The sequence below is a fragment of the Eulemur rufifrons genome, chromosome 3 (assembly GCF_041146395.1).
Source record: "Eulemur rufifrons isolate Redbay chromosome 3, OSU_ERuf_1, whole genome shotgun sequence".
In the NCBI taxonomy this organism is placed as follows: Eukaryota; Metazoa; Chordata; class Mammalia; order Primates; family Lemuridae; genus Eulemur; species Eulemur rufifrons.
In genome coordinates, this window is record NC_090985.1 from 90,488,469 (window position 1) to 90,503,700 (window position 15,232).

Below are 15,232 nucleotides of genomic sequence, written 5' to 3' on the forward strand. Positions count from 1 at the left end.
CTTTAGGTCCCAATTCCAGTTAAAATAGTTCACGTCCAACCATTGCTTTTGGCTGTGTGGCCTGTCTTAGCTGTGAGTTGGAAGCTGCTGACTTTTTTGTACATTAACTTCATTAGACTGAGGAACTACCAGTAAGACTCCTGAAAAGAGAGTTTTTGAAGTTAACTTCAAAGTGAAAAGTGTTGTCATTACAACTATACTTTTGAAGTGTCAGAAACTTTTGGCTTATCTAGCATTTAAAAAAAAAATCCCCCAGTAAGCATAAAATATATGATGTAATCCATTTGCATGTTTTCACTGCCTGATAGGTTTAATATCAGGGACTAATATTTCTTCCATTAGGTCACATAAATTAAGAAGAGATTCTATTGTCAACTGGATTCCAGTTCATATACCAGGCATTGCATCTATTTGGTATGGAGGATTCATCAGACCACTTTGAAGTTATGTTTTTTTTTTTTTTTGAGACAGAGTCTTGCTCTGTTGCCTGGGCTAGAGTGCCGTGGCATCAGTCTAGCTCACAGCAACCTCAAACTCCTGGGCTCAAGCAATCCTACTGCCTCAGCCTCCTGAGTAGCTGGGACTACAGGCATGCACCACCATACCTGGCTAATTTTTCTATATATATTGTTAGTTGTCCAGGTAATTTCTTGCTATTTTTAGTAGAGATGGGGGTCTTGCTGTTGCTCAGGCTGGTCTCGAACTCCTGACCTCGAGCAATCCTCCCGCCTCGGCCTCCCAGAGTGCTAGGATTACAGGTGTGAGCCACCGCGCCCAGCCTTGAAGTTATGTTTTATTTAATAAAAAGAAGTTAAATGGATAGCTACTTAGTCTCATTTGCTAGACTCCATTTTACCATTCAAACAGTAATGCAATGATATAATCAAATCTTTGGTTTGGTTAGGTGTGGTTTGTTTATCTGAAATCATTCATTTTTTTAAAAAAATTAAAAATTTTCTTTGGTATTACATGAGCCCATAAGAGTTATGCCAAGGAATACTTTACCCATTAGCAGGTGCTCAATAAATGCCATTTGTTGACCTATGTTGCTAAATCTCTATCACATAAGTTCAGCTCAAAGTATGTTTTTTATTTGGGTGTTCTGCTAAAACATGGCTTAGCTTTTAAGCATCCTGTTAATTCTTTTTTAGCATCTCTTATTTTTTTTTTTTACATCCCACCTTGAAGGTTGTAATTTTTAGTTTCCTCATAGCATCTTATTTAGTTTATATAGATACAGATCTTGCTATAATATATTGTTGTATTGATATTATTACTATTAATCAGACTTCAAAATTCTGCCACCAGTGTACTTGCAACTGTTGATAGATGAAACAGTCCCTGATTATCTACTCAGCATAATATTTAGGTCTCTGATGAAAGGTTGCAAAGCTGTGATATGACAGCAATCTGTACGCTTCTGAGTCTCTGCACATGATCCCACAACTTGGATTGAGAGTTTCAATATTTAGTGTCACCTTATCTGTGTGCAATTCAGTCTGTCAACTTTTGTGTATAACTTTACTATGGTGAGTTAAATCATTTTAGGTTCCAAATACTAAAGATTTCACAGCCCTATAATGATCAGTTTTGGAAGCCATATCTCACCCAAAATGAACTCACAGGTAGATATAAGGATACTTACAGGTGTCTTCTTCTTCCATGGAAATACTGATCACATAACAGGCATACACAAAACCAACCAACTGCAAAGGAGAAAAGAATGTACTTTAAGAATCTTTGCCAAAGTTCCAGAAAGAGACAATACAATCTAATAGATAAAGAATACGTAGTAGTAACTTCTAAGAATTTGTAATAGAAAAAAAAAATCTCCCTTTTTATGTAATAGCTGTGATTTAAAAGAGTTTTTTCATTTCTGTGTAGCTTTACTAGCTTTTTAAAATGTATACAGGAATAGGAAAAAGACTTTGAGATATTTCATTTAGATTTTGATTTGGGACTTACAGTTCTCATATTTTAAAATCTGCACAGATTACTCAGAATGCATATTTTCAAGTTTTGACTATTTTTTGACTATTGAGTAATTTATACTGGTACTCATTATTATTAATAATATAACTATTTTAATGTTTAATAGCTACAAAGGGAGTCAGATTCTTCCAAATCCAGCTCATTCAATAAACCAGTTATATATTGAAGAAAGAAATGACCCATAAACTCATCACTAATAACTTTCTCAATAATAACTAATAACTTTCCTCCCAATCTTTTTTCTCATAGTTGTGATATATTATAGTTATACTATTAATGACCCAAGTTAATACTCTTCCAAAGCTTAATTATTAATGGTCCCATAAATTTACACCATTTAAGCATACTGAATGTATTTAATCAATATTTTATTTGTGAAAGTTGTTTTCAAATTATAAATAATATTATGATGAACATTAATACTTTTTACGTATTTCTGATGATCTGATAGTCAGAGGTAGAATTATCACAGCAGAAGTGGCACTAAATATTTTTATGACTTTTTTTAACACGTTATTGAATTGGTTTTCACAAAGTTTGTATCATCTCTTATCCTACCACAGCAGAGACTGACAATGCCATATCTTTAGTAGCATAGGATTATTCCATTTAAAAATACATGCCAAGAATATAAGCAAATGGCATCTCTTCATTTATTTATTTTTGCAATAGTTTTACTTCATCTGAAACATTTTCATATTTTGTTAGCTATTTTTTTCTTTTGTGAATTATCTGCATAAGTTCTTTGCCCATTTATTAACTCGATGTTTTTTTTTTTTGTTAATTTATTTGAGGTCTTACAGGGTGAAGCCTTTATTATATTTGCTGTAATTTTTTTCCTTATGTCAGCATGTGGTAGTGGTGGCTTCTTAATGTTGGGACATTTTCTTACTAAGTTATATATCGGAAGGTATCTGTCAACAAACAACTTTCTAGTTCTTGGTGGGCTCTGCCTTCGGGGTGTGAATGTGTTTATGTGTGTACCTGCAAACACACATATGTGTAAATCAAGAACTCTCTTGTATTACTTTTCAGTTGTGCATAAGAGATTGTCAAAAACTTAGTGGCATAAGACAACATAAATTTATTTTCTTACAGTTCTGGATGCTGGAATTCTGAAATGGGCATTACTGGGCTAAAATCAACGGGTCAGCAGAGCGGTACTCCTTCCAGAAGATCTGGCAAAACCTTTTTCCTTGCCTGGTCTAGCTCCTAGAGGATGCCTGCATTCCTTGGCTTACAGCCCCTTCCTCCACCTTCACGTCCAGCAACATCAGGCTGATTCCTTCTCAGGCTGCTGTCTCCTGGTTCTCCCTCTTCTGCCCCCTGTTCTACTTTTAAGGACACTGGTGATTACACTGGATCCACCTGGACAATTTAGGGTAATCTCTCCATTTTAAGGCCACATGATTATCACTCTTAATTCCAGCTGCAACCTTCATCATTCCCTTTTGCCACATATAGTGATTTATTTACAGGTTCTGGGGACTGGGACATGGAAGTCTTTTGGGGACCATTGTTCTGCTTACCACATATGTGAACTTATGCTCTCAGCAGGCTACCTGCACAACTGAGGCCACAGCAGAGATGGAGAAATTATATTGAAGATATTACTTAAATTTTAAGGTATGGGACTATGATCATTACATCTTAATTTTAAAAAAATGACTTGAAAGGAAACATTGAGAAGTTAAATTTCATATCAATGTATTCCTCTCAGCAAATCTTTTAATACTGGGAAGAAAACTGCTGTCATCAATGGTCTTTATACATCTACTCCATGTTTTTACACCTTGACTATAAGTATGTATCCTAAAAGCAGAACATAATTATTTTAAGCAGTATTTATTTCAAATAGCATTCTTAACAGTTTCAAATTTGGGGAGTATTGTCTTTTCACTTTGTTTAGATCATTGTTGTTTTTATTTTGCATTGAACTTGACGGGGAGCTTGTACTAAGGAGAAGAGTACGTGTCAACTCGACTATTTAAAAAAATCATACAAATGTCCATAATAGTTTTGTCTTCAATCTATGGATTCTTTCAAGAAACCATTTAATCCACTTGAAATTTTGTGAGCATTAGTTTTCTTATTAATGAAAATTGGTAATATAATCTATAAATCTACTTAACCCAGCACAGAGATTGTAATTCATCTCAATACACACAACACAAGTGCCATCGTTAAGCCCGTTATACTATGGAGCTCTTGCTTTCCCACAGGCCACTGCTAGTACAGGCATGCACCACATAATGATGTTTTGGTCAACGGCGAACCACGTATATGATGGTGGTCCCATAAGCTTATAATAGAGCTGAAAAATTCCTGTTGCCCATTGATGCTGTAGCCATCGTGACATTGTAGCACAATGCATTACTCACGTGTTTGTGGTGATACAGGTGTAAACAAACCTACTGCACTGCCAGTTATATAAAGGTGTAGCACATACAATTACTTACAGTACATAATACTTGGTAGTGATAATAAATAACTATGTCACTGGTTTATGTATTTACTATACTGCACTTCTTCTTGTTATTTTAGAATGTGCTCCTTCTACTTATATAAACACAGTAAGACAGTCTCAGGCAGGTCCTTCAGGAGGTATTGCAGAAGCCATTATCACCATAGATGATAGCTCCCTGTGTGTTATTGTCCCTGAAGATCCAATGGGATAAGATGGGGAAGTGAAAGAGAGTGATACTGGTGAGTCTAGCCCTGTGTAAGCCTAGGTTAATGTGTGTGTTTGTGTCTTAGTTTATAACAAAAATATTTAAAAAGTAAAGAAAAAAATTTTTAAATAGAAAAAAACCATATAGAATAAGGATATAAAGAAAGAAAATATTTTTGTACAGCTATGCCATGTGTTTATGTTTTAAGCTAAGTGTTTTATTAAAAATGAGTTGAGAAGTTAAAAAAATTAAAAAGTTTATAAAGTAAAAAAGTTACAATAATTTAATTTAATGTAATTACTAAGGTTAATTTATTATTAAAGAAAGAAAAAATTTTAAATAAATTTAGTGTAACCTAAGTGTACAATGTTTATAAAGTCTAGAGTAGCGTATAGCAATGTCCTACGTCTTAACATTCACTCACCACTCACTCACTGACTCACCCAGGGCAATTTCCAGTCCTGAAAGTCCATTTGTGGTAAGAGCCCTATACATGTGCATCATTTTTTATCTTTTATACCATATTTTTACTGTACTTCTTCCATGATAAGATATGTTTAGACACTCAAATACCATTGTGCTACAATTGCCTACAATATTCTGTACAGTAACATGCTATGCATGTTTGTAGCCTAGGAGCAGTAAGCTATGCAATGTAGCCTAGCTGTGAAGTGAGCCAGACCATTTAGGTTTGTGGAAGTACACTCCATGGCGTTGGCACAGTGACGAAATCATCTAAGGCCAAATTTCTCAGAACGTATCCTTGTCGTCAAGTGATGCATGACTGTGCCTCAGTACCACGTACGACCTTCTGACATGTAGGCCTGGTCAGGCCACTAATGTTAAACTACAATTCAGATTTTGTTAAAAGCTAACTTATCTTATGTTTTTAGATAAAAATAAATAGAAAAAGAAGTTGTAACATTTCATTCCCATGCTTCCAGGGATTATCTTGTGCACCCCTTTCAATACATGTGTTTTATGTTGTCGTCTTGTGTACCTCTTTGAATGCATTACTGTGGAGAACTTACTTTGAAGATGATCCTGTACTTAAAAAATAGTTCAGTGAGTTCAGGAGATATGAGTTCTAGTAACACAAACATTGATAGATCAGATTTCTTTTGAAACCTAAAGAGCTAGGCCAAGCTGCAGCCAAACACGTCAAAAGTCTCTTCCTATCCAGTGTGACTAAGATGACTGACACTTTGGGTTTTCTTTTGATCGTACCGAAAGGAAGGAGAAGAGTAGTAGTGGAATGGATGACTCATGCTACAGTTGAAACATTTCTGAACTAGGTCTGTTGTTTTGCAGATAGACAGAAATTCAGACGCTGCATTGCTAATCCTATCTTGGAAGTTGCTTATTGAATAGTAAGCCCTTAGTTGCTTGATAACTTTTGTGGTCCAGTAATTTTTCCCCCCACAGCAAATTTAGATAAGTTAAATCTCACAAATCATTATTTTTTCATCTCTATAGGTGACAGGTAAACAAAGATACATCAAAACATTTTGATTGAGTGATATTGGACTTTTCTAGTGTAAAGCTAAGACCTTCATCATAGCTTGGTGCTACAATAAATATTATTTTCTACTATTCTAATAGACTATACTTTAAAGAAAAAATATAACACTTCTAACTGTATACCTTTATGTTGATTTAAAGTAAGGTAAATTATTATTTTGTCTTTATTGATGTCTTTTGATATGAGAATGTTGTCTAAAGTATATATTAGCTTATTGGTAGCCTCTTTGACAGGGAACATATATTTGGATGTTTTCTAATGTTGGCTTATTCAATTTGGCATGTTGAGTCCATCAGCATTGATTGGCTGGTACGTCAACATTTGCTGGTTGGTCCCTTGGCATTTACTGGAGAAAGCTGAGTGGATTGGTGAGAAGGTCCCCTGAGAACAAACTCAGTCCTGCTGAGACATGGCTCTCGTGTGTTAATATATAGATTTAATTCAATGGAGTTGAGTCTGGAAAGCAAATAGGAGACCACTTTCCCTTGAAGAAAACTTCCATCCTGGTAGAGAAACTTCAACCTGAAACTAAGTCTATACCATTCACTTTTAGTGTGTCTTCCAGCTGTTGTAAGAGACCTGGAAGATATTAAGTTCTAATAGCTGAACCATAAATTGTTTTGTTACATTTTTATACATTTAAGGATACAGATCTAAGCACCTCCTAAGGAATCTTTATAATATAAAACAAAATTGTATTTTTTACAGGAAACTTTTATGATTTTAAAATAAACTTTTTTTCTAAGTTAAACAGAAAGAGGTTGACCAGATGACTAACATTGAAAATTAAAATGCAAGATTTCATGTCTTGATTTTATCATTTAAGTAAGTGCAGCTGAAATTCAAGGAAAGATTTGGGGGCAGGAAAAGACATTGAGCAAGTTGGAATGCATAAGATGTTCGTAGATGAACTTGTACGAAGGAAAAACAGAGCAAGTTCTTTGGACAATTTTTTTCAGAAATATGTGTTTACTTAAGTTCTATGTAACATATTTTTTTCCCTATAGTTTTAAGACCATGAATTATGCTAAAAATATTAGGATAACTATGCTTTCTGAAAAGATTCGTTGTCTATATACTGAAAAGAACTGGGCAATTTATTTATTTTTTCTTTTCCAAATAACTAGTCTTTTGATGGACAGAAATTAAGATCAGGTTCTGAATCATAGTGGCAGCACACTATCCCTCCCTGTCCAGTGAAAATTTTCTTACTGATAAAATGTGGGAAGGAGCAGTTTTAAAAGAACAGAGCAATGTTCTTTTAAACAGAACAGAAAATTTGTCAGATCCAATTGTTCACTAATGGACCTTAATATTGTCTTGTAGATGACATGAAAGAAATTTTGGCCGGGTAATGGAGATATACAGTACCATTAGCTGGAAACAATAAGATGATGACATGGTGTACTATAAATATTAGATCATTCCCTAAGCCCTCACACAGAATTTGCCAACCATAATCTCAGCATTATTACAAATGAATTAATTAATATATTTCCTTTTAGTTTTGCTTTATTGGTGGGCACACTAATAAAATATTTACTCCAAAAATTACTTTTGCTGTTGTGATTAACCAAACTGCTGTTTAATTAATGATGTTATCCTCGTGAGAACCTGTCTAGACATCATGTTAATCAACAATTTGTAGATGGCTGACTGTTGCGTAGTTCTTGATTTCCCAGAATATGAATTTAAATAGTCCCTGTGGCTTTCTGCTTGTCTACAAGAAATGGAATAAACTGCATTCTTGCCAATAACAAACACACACAAAGTAAATAACATCAGGATAATAATCCTGACTATTTTGCTTTTAATAAAGTTTTGAAAGTCATTCATTTTAAAGACACCTTTTTCCGCTTCCATTAAAGCCACCCATTTCTATAGTTATATTATTTAAAATAATTTTCTCCTCTGCATTGTAAATTCTGGCAGCATAAATTCCATTTTCTTTGATATATTTAAGGAATGCAAATGACAAAAAACCAGATTCTAATTCCACTTTTTGTGCAAGGGGTTGATTAGTTTTTGAAAATAGGATTTGTATACAAGACTGATTTGTTTTGACCTGTAGGCATTTGTAGGCATTGACTGGGTTAGGTTTCATACATGCAAACACTCACATGATATCCTTTGGCTGTGTGTCCTGCTAGCTGTGGGTCTTATTGAGAATGAATCCAAAAATTGAGTCATCTCTGAAATCATGAGTGTGTTAAGGGACCACTTTTAGGTGAAATAGATGGATGGGAAAGGCTCATCTAGGGAACTCATTAGGTGAGACAACTGTTGGGTTTGAGGGGAGCCAGAAGGATCCTTGAACAAACGTGACTCCCTGCCCACTATCATAACTTTCCCAACATTCACACTAACATCTAAGCCTTACAACTTAAGAGACTCCTTAAGGAATGACAGACGTTTCCCCAGGCTGAATGCTCTTTGTTAGCTCATTTTTCCTCAAGTTCAAAATGACCTTAGAAAATCCTTGTCCAAGGCTCCTACAGGAGGCAGGCGGAGGCTGACAGTATGTCCTCTGTGTAGGGCTTTATCACTATGAAAGTCATTAAGTTAAATGTTTGTGAGTACAAAGCTTCCGTATGCAATTTATTTGGGTTAAGGCAGCGGTCTCCCACCTTTTTGGCACCAGGGACCAGTTTCATCGAAGACAATTTGTCCATGGATGGGGGAGGGGGTGGTGGTTTCGGGATGATTCAAGCACATTACATTTATTGTGCAGTCAAACCTATTTGCAGCTGCTCGCCAGCGCTAGCATCACCGCCTCAGCTCCACCTTAGATCATCAGGCATTAGATTTTCATAAGGAGTGTGCAACATAGATCACTCACATGTGCAGTTTACAGTAGGATTTGTGCTCTTATGCAAATCTAGTGCCACTGCTGATCTGACAGGAGACAGAGCTTATGGGAAGATGCAACCGATGGGGAGCAGCTGTAAATTCAGGTGAAGTTTTGCTCGCTTACCCGCCATTCACCCCTTGCTGTGTGGCCTGGTTCCTACAGCCCAGTTCCTACCAGCTCATAGACCAGTACTGATCCATGGCCTGGGGGTTGGTGACTGCAGGGTTAAGGTATTAAGCTACTTCAAAGAGAAAGCGTAGGTACCTAATGTGAGAACTATGCAAGGTTTGGGATTTTACTCTACTTATAAATTAGCAAATTAGCCTGTTGCTGTTTCACATGTTCTGGGTCAAAGACAAAGGACTTTATTACTCACAGTACAGTGGATGTCGTGAGCTTCACATCCCTTTGCTACATTCCCCCTGTCCCTAGGGCCATGACAGATGCCTGGACACACTGTGGGCTGTGTTACAGGAGGGAAACCCTGAGGTATTTTCCTACTAAGGGGAAGCAAGCCTACTTTTTGTAGGGGATGGGGTGGGGAATAAGTTCCTCACATGTGAAGGTTGCTTGCTGAAAAGACAACCCTGAAAAAGTGCTCAGGTAATGAGCAGTTACGCATTTAGAGGTTAACAGCGTATCCGTAGATGGTGTTTAAAGCCTTGTGACTGAATCAGATCGCTAAGGAAGTGAGCAAAATCAGAGAAGCGGTCCAGGGATGAAGTCCTGGAGTATTGCGACATTTAGGGATTAGAGAGAAGACAAGAAACCAGCAAAGGAGACTGAAAAGGACAGGTGATAGAAGTGCAAGTGACACAGAAAGCAAGGGCTCTCGGCCACGTCAGAGGTCTCTGAAAGGTCAAGGACAGTGAGGACTGAGTGTTTACCGTGGATTGGGCACCGTGAGGGACATCAATGACTGTGATAGGAGTCATTTTGGTGGGGGGTAGGGCAAACATCTGATCAGAGTGGATGCCAGAGAAAACAGGGTGTCAACAATTCTTCTGAAGAGTTTTGCCAAAAAAGGGAGCAAAGAAAAAGATAGTAGCTGGAGAAAAATGTGGGATCAATGAGGTTTCTTTTCTTTCTTTCTTCCTTTGTAAAGAGGGTGTTACAACAGCATTTCAATGGGAATGAACGCTTCCTTAAATTCCGATTTGCAATTCGAGGTGCTCAAGAACAAAGATTATTTTACCTGTCTGTGCATACATGCACTTCTTACCCATTCGGAGCCCTCCGTGGTCCTGCCTCAAGCTGGCTTCAAGGCTTAGCCTCCACCCTTCTCTCCCGGCGCCTGGCTCCGCTTCCCCGAGCACAGCACACTCTGGGCTCGCCCATGACCGCTCACCCCGTTCTCACATCTCTGCTTGCACAAACCCTCTCTGCCTTTAAGCCCGGTTGTAAATGCCACTTTCTTTGATTTCTTCAGTTGATCCCCTTCTAGTCTGCACTATCTCAGTACTTTGTTCTTCTCTCTTTAACGGCAGTGCCCAGGTACTGCTTTGCATCGCAGCGTTGGGTGCGTTTGTTATGTTCTCTGCAGTCCAGGAAGGCAGGAGCTGCCCTCAAGGCCATGTCCTCTGAGAGTCCTGCCGCGGCTCCCTCAGGGAGAGGATCTGCTTCTTCCTCCACTTTGACACAGCCTCGTGCTGCTCGACGGAGGCACCTTTCACACGGTTATACCTGTCTATTCACCTGTCTGTCTTCACCACTGGGTTCTTTCAAGCGGAGAGATTTTTCTCAACTCAACTTTGCATTTCTAACACTTAGCACTTTGCCTGGTAAGAAGAAGGTACTTATTAAATGTTGTGGGATGAATAAAAGATGAGAAACATTGTATTTCAAAGTGAGGTGGGAGAGGGAAACCGGTATGTCTGAAATCAAGTGGATGAATTTTAGAATCCTAGAGTGTGAGCAACCCTGAAGTTCCCTCCTGGGTCACCGTGTCATTCAGACAAGGTAAAAGCCAGCTCTGCTCATGTGCACGACAGCTATTGCCTTATTCCTTAAGTTCTGTACACTTTGGCTACTTTGCTTTGATACTGTCTGATTCATGCAATAAACATAAGAACAAGCCAGCGATTATACCCTCTTAGATAGTTCAAACATAAACATGTGGAAAGAAAAGGGACATTATGTTCTTTTCACTTATGAATTAACTTCTGGTTAGTTTTACACGTAACCAAACATTTGGAGGATAATAAAAATAGCTGCGGGTATTCTAGAGTACATGCTGCTTCCTTCACTGGGGAGAGAAAAATAATGTGTCGGGGCAGGAATTTTCCAGCCACTTTGCTGAGCTGATACTGGGGTTTTCATCAGGCATGGTAGTGTCCCAGCCCTCATAGTAAGCCTGGATTCAGCATTCCCTCTTGTCGTAGGTCAGGATGACAGACAACAGAATGTCCAGACACATAGCACGTGGCTACTAGTTTGGGAAACTTTTGGCTCCATCTTCTAGAGGGACGAGGGTTCCGCTTTGTCCAATGGCTCATGCTCAGTTTTGGGATGGATGGCGGGCCCATCCTTCCCTATTCTAGAGTGTTTATCAGACGACTCTGAGGCTGAAGAACAGGCGGCAGGTGGACAGTTTCATCTCCCAGTGCTTTGTGAGCACATTTCTTTTTCTATGGCTCCCAGGAGGGCCTTTTTGTGCAACTGACACCCACGCCCATCTGTTTTCTCCTGCGTGCTGAGCAGAAGTCTGGGCTCTTAGGCTCATCAGAGGGAGAAGTCCTGGGAGGGACTGGCTTCTTATTTATGTGGCTCACTCTGGGGAGAGTATGACTCCTAGCAATACCTAACCTGTTTGTTTTTAATCAAGCTGCTCATGCTGTTCCTTCAGGAATCCAGAATTAGAGTTATGTCTGTTTATGGAAGTGTCCTATGCCAAGTGAAGCCTGAAATTATGTGAAGACATTTGGTTCACTCTCCTAAGAGTCCCACCGGCACCCTGGACTCCAAATGAATCAATGAATATGGAAATAAGTTGTTTTCTCCACGATGACCATGAAAATGCACCACAGCAACAGCATCAAGCTTATCTGGGCTCTGGGGATTGGTTGCCTTTGTGTATGGGAAGTGCTTGTGTAGACAGCTTCAGAATGGAAAACGAATGATTTGCTGGCCTCTAGCAAGGAAGATGAGACTTTTAACGACATGCCTTTGTGATGCAGACACTGCACAAACCAGCTCACACAAACCAGGTATGTGGAGGACACAAATGTGTCTCTGACTCACAAAGAGCACTGTTTCCAGATAATGCATTTCTGGTGGAAAGTCATTAAGGATAAGAGCATTGTCTAAAAAATTTTAAATTTCATCTAGGACTTTTTCCAGTGTCCATTGCCAAATTCAACAATTCTTCAATGGTATCACGTGAATAGTTTGAAAGTGTCATTATACCTGAGTGTTATGAGGTCATTTGAAGAAAAATGTTTCTATTAAGGAACGTTTCATCTGACCTTTACCTATTTTACAACCCTAAATGTAAACTAAGACAGAATTGGTAAAAGCGTTAGATAATTATATACGTATTTTGGGGCTAGAGGGTTATTTGTGTGATGATGTCAGAGGTGACAGGTAAGGTCTTGGGTTGTATATATGTGTCTTTGTGGCAATGGGGACTTATAAATTATCCAGGTTACATTGAGCTCTGCCTTCTCCATGCCTGACCCTTTAAGTGGAGTCAGGCCCAAGAAACTGGAGTGAAACTGGGTTTGGGCGGGAGCCCTCTGCCTGCGTCCATTCGGTCTGACCTCAGACTTGCTGCTCTGACCTTTGTCCCCTGTTCACATTCTGAGCTGTTGACTTCACCCTCTATCTACTCACAATTCTAATTTTTTTTTTTTTTTTTTTGAGACAGAGTCTCGCTTTGTTGCCCGGGCTAGAGTGAGTGCCGTGGCGTCAGCCTAGCTCACAGCAACCTCAAACTCCTGGGCTCAAGCAATCCTCCTGCCTCAGCCTCCAGAGTAGCTGGGACTACAGGCATGTGCCACCATGCCCGGCTAATTTTTTGTATATATATATATATTTTAGTTGTCCAGATAATTTCTTTCTATTTTTAGTAGAGACGGGGTCTCACTCTTGGTCAGGCTGGTCTCAAACTCCTGACCTTTAGCGATCCACCCGCCTCGGCCTCCCAGAGTGCTAGGATTACAGGCGTGAGCCACCGCGCCCGGCCAAAATTCTAATTTTTAAGATTCATTTTCAATCATGCTTATGGCTTATTAGAGCTTATTGAATCTTTTTATGCCCCTTTTATTTTAGGGCACCCTCAGTGTCTCAGGAGAGATGTTTTTGCCAGTAGACCCTGAAATCCAGCTTGATTTAAATGAGTCATAAAAATGAGAATTTTGAGTCTCAGGTATTCTGTTACAGCAACACAGAACAAAGACACATGGTACACTTGAGACCTGGCAGTTTATCAAGAAAACAGGTTTATTTGGCTCACTCTTCTGGTGTCTGGAAAATTCAACGTTGGTCACCTGCATCTGGTGAGGGTCTTAGGCTGCTTCCACTCATGGCAGAAAGCAGAAGGGAAGCAGGTGTGTGCTCAGAGATCACATGGAGAGAAAGGAAGCAAGAGAAAGAAACGGAGGAAGCCAGACTCTTTTTAACAACCTGCTCTCTTGGTAACTAACTCAATCCCAGGGGAGGAAGAAATCAGTCACCCCTGTGGGAGAGCAATAATCTGTTCATAATAAGGCATCTGCCCCGTGACTCAGACACCTCCTACTAGGCCCCACCTCCCAACACTGCCACACCGGGGTCAAATTTCAACATGAGTTTTGGCAGGTAGAGACCACATCACAGCACCATGTGTTTGAATCCAAGCATAGTCTAGAAACCATGTCCAAAAGTGAGATGAGGTTAACTCATTATGACTTACTCTTAGAGTGCTTATGTTGACTTCTAGGAGTTCTAACATTTTTGTTACTTAGAGTCCTTAAATAATGTGTTTAATAATCTATTCCATTTGAGGGTTGGGGCAGGGATGTGGTTAAGTTTTCTGCTCTATAGTTTTTGAAATTCATTTTTTGAAAAATAGACTTACCTTGGAAGCAATCTTGGTTGTCTACCACTGATAAAAGCCAGTTGTGTGATTTCTGGAAGATGAAGATGAGCTGTGGGTTGTGCAAACCACACTCAAGCTCTCACACTGTAAATATTTCAAGTGCCATGTACCACCCGTGCAGGCCAGCGAGGCCTGGCTGTGGGTCCTCACAGGGGCAGCTGTGTTTCTGTGGGGACAGAGCTGGCTCTCAGCAGCCTCGGTTGTCCCAGAGCTGACTCCTTCAGGGAAGCCATCTCAGGCCCAACTGCCAACCTCCATCAAAGTGAAGCAAGTTCACACCGAGCCAAATTCCAGAAAGGGACTCCAGAAGAAATTTGGGGGTTGGAATGTTATCATTCAAAAAGGATATTTGGGTGGAAAGAAAGTAGTTTAAAAACCAATGACATTTCTAGATGCTTTAAAGATCTAACTTATACTTCTGTTTAAAAAAGTCCTTGTAGACATACTGTATCCCACAGATATCCTAAAATAAAAAATAGATTAGATTTTGTGTAGTTGTGAGCAAAAATAAATGCTGCCTCTGCTTCTATTGCAGGTGTTTAAGAACCTGAATAGTTGACAATAGGTCTGACTCCTAGTTCCCTGTTTCAGTTCTGCTTTGTCACTTATCAGACTGAAACTGTTCTGCTGCATGGACCCAGCCAGGAGGAAGACATTAGGGTTGGTTCAGTGATAATTAGAACTTGGTCTCCCTGCTGTGTTCTGAAAAGTAGAAACTGCGTGGGAAGAAGCTTTGGTGCCACGTAAATTCAGTGGGAGAGAATGATGTTCAGTGAGCTTTAAAGATATGGCATCTTAAAGTGGCATTCGGGATCCTCCTGGGCCGTCTCCCTCAGAGTCAAAGTCCCCACCGGTCTGGTAGGTCTCTGCTCTTCTACGTCGTAGGAGCTGAGCTGAGAAAATGATCTCATTCGTTATAAAGAATTATAGCAAATACCTGAATGTGCTGCTACTTTTCTGGTAATAATCTGATACTTCAAGACAGATTATATCTCTTTATGTATTATGATGCATATTTACATTTCATTAGAAAAGAGAGTTATATTACATTGGTAGCTATATTTTAAGTATCTACCTGAAGCTGAGTATTACTGAGGTATTTACCTACCACTTAGTGC

General features: G+C 39.0%; 1 protein-coding gene across 1 annotated transcript in view; it reads right to left on the reverse strand.

Moving 5' to 3' along the window:
- Nucleotides 1-15,232, reverse strand: part of NKAIN3 (sodium/potassium transporting ATPase interacting 3) — a 313,544-nt gene that overhangs the window by 37,450 nt on the left and 260,862 nt on the right. Inside the window, exon 5 of the mRNA XM_069465618.1 lies at nucleotides 1,646-1,706. Coding sequence (XP_069321719.1) covers nucleotides 1,646-1,706 — 61 coding nt within the window. The remainder of the gene's footprint in view (nucleotides 1-1,645; nucleotides 1,707-15,232) is intronic.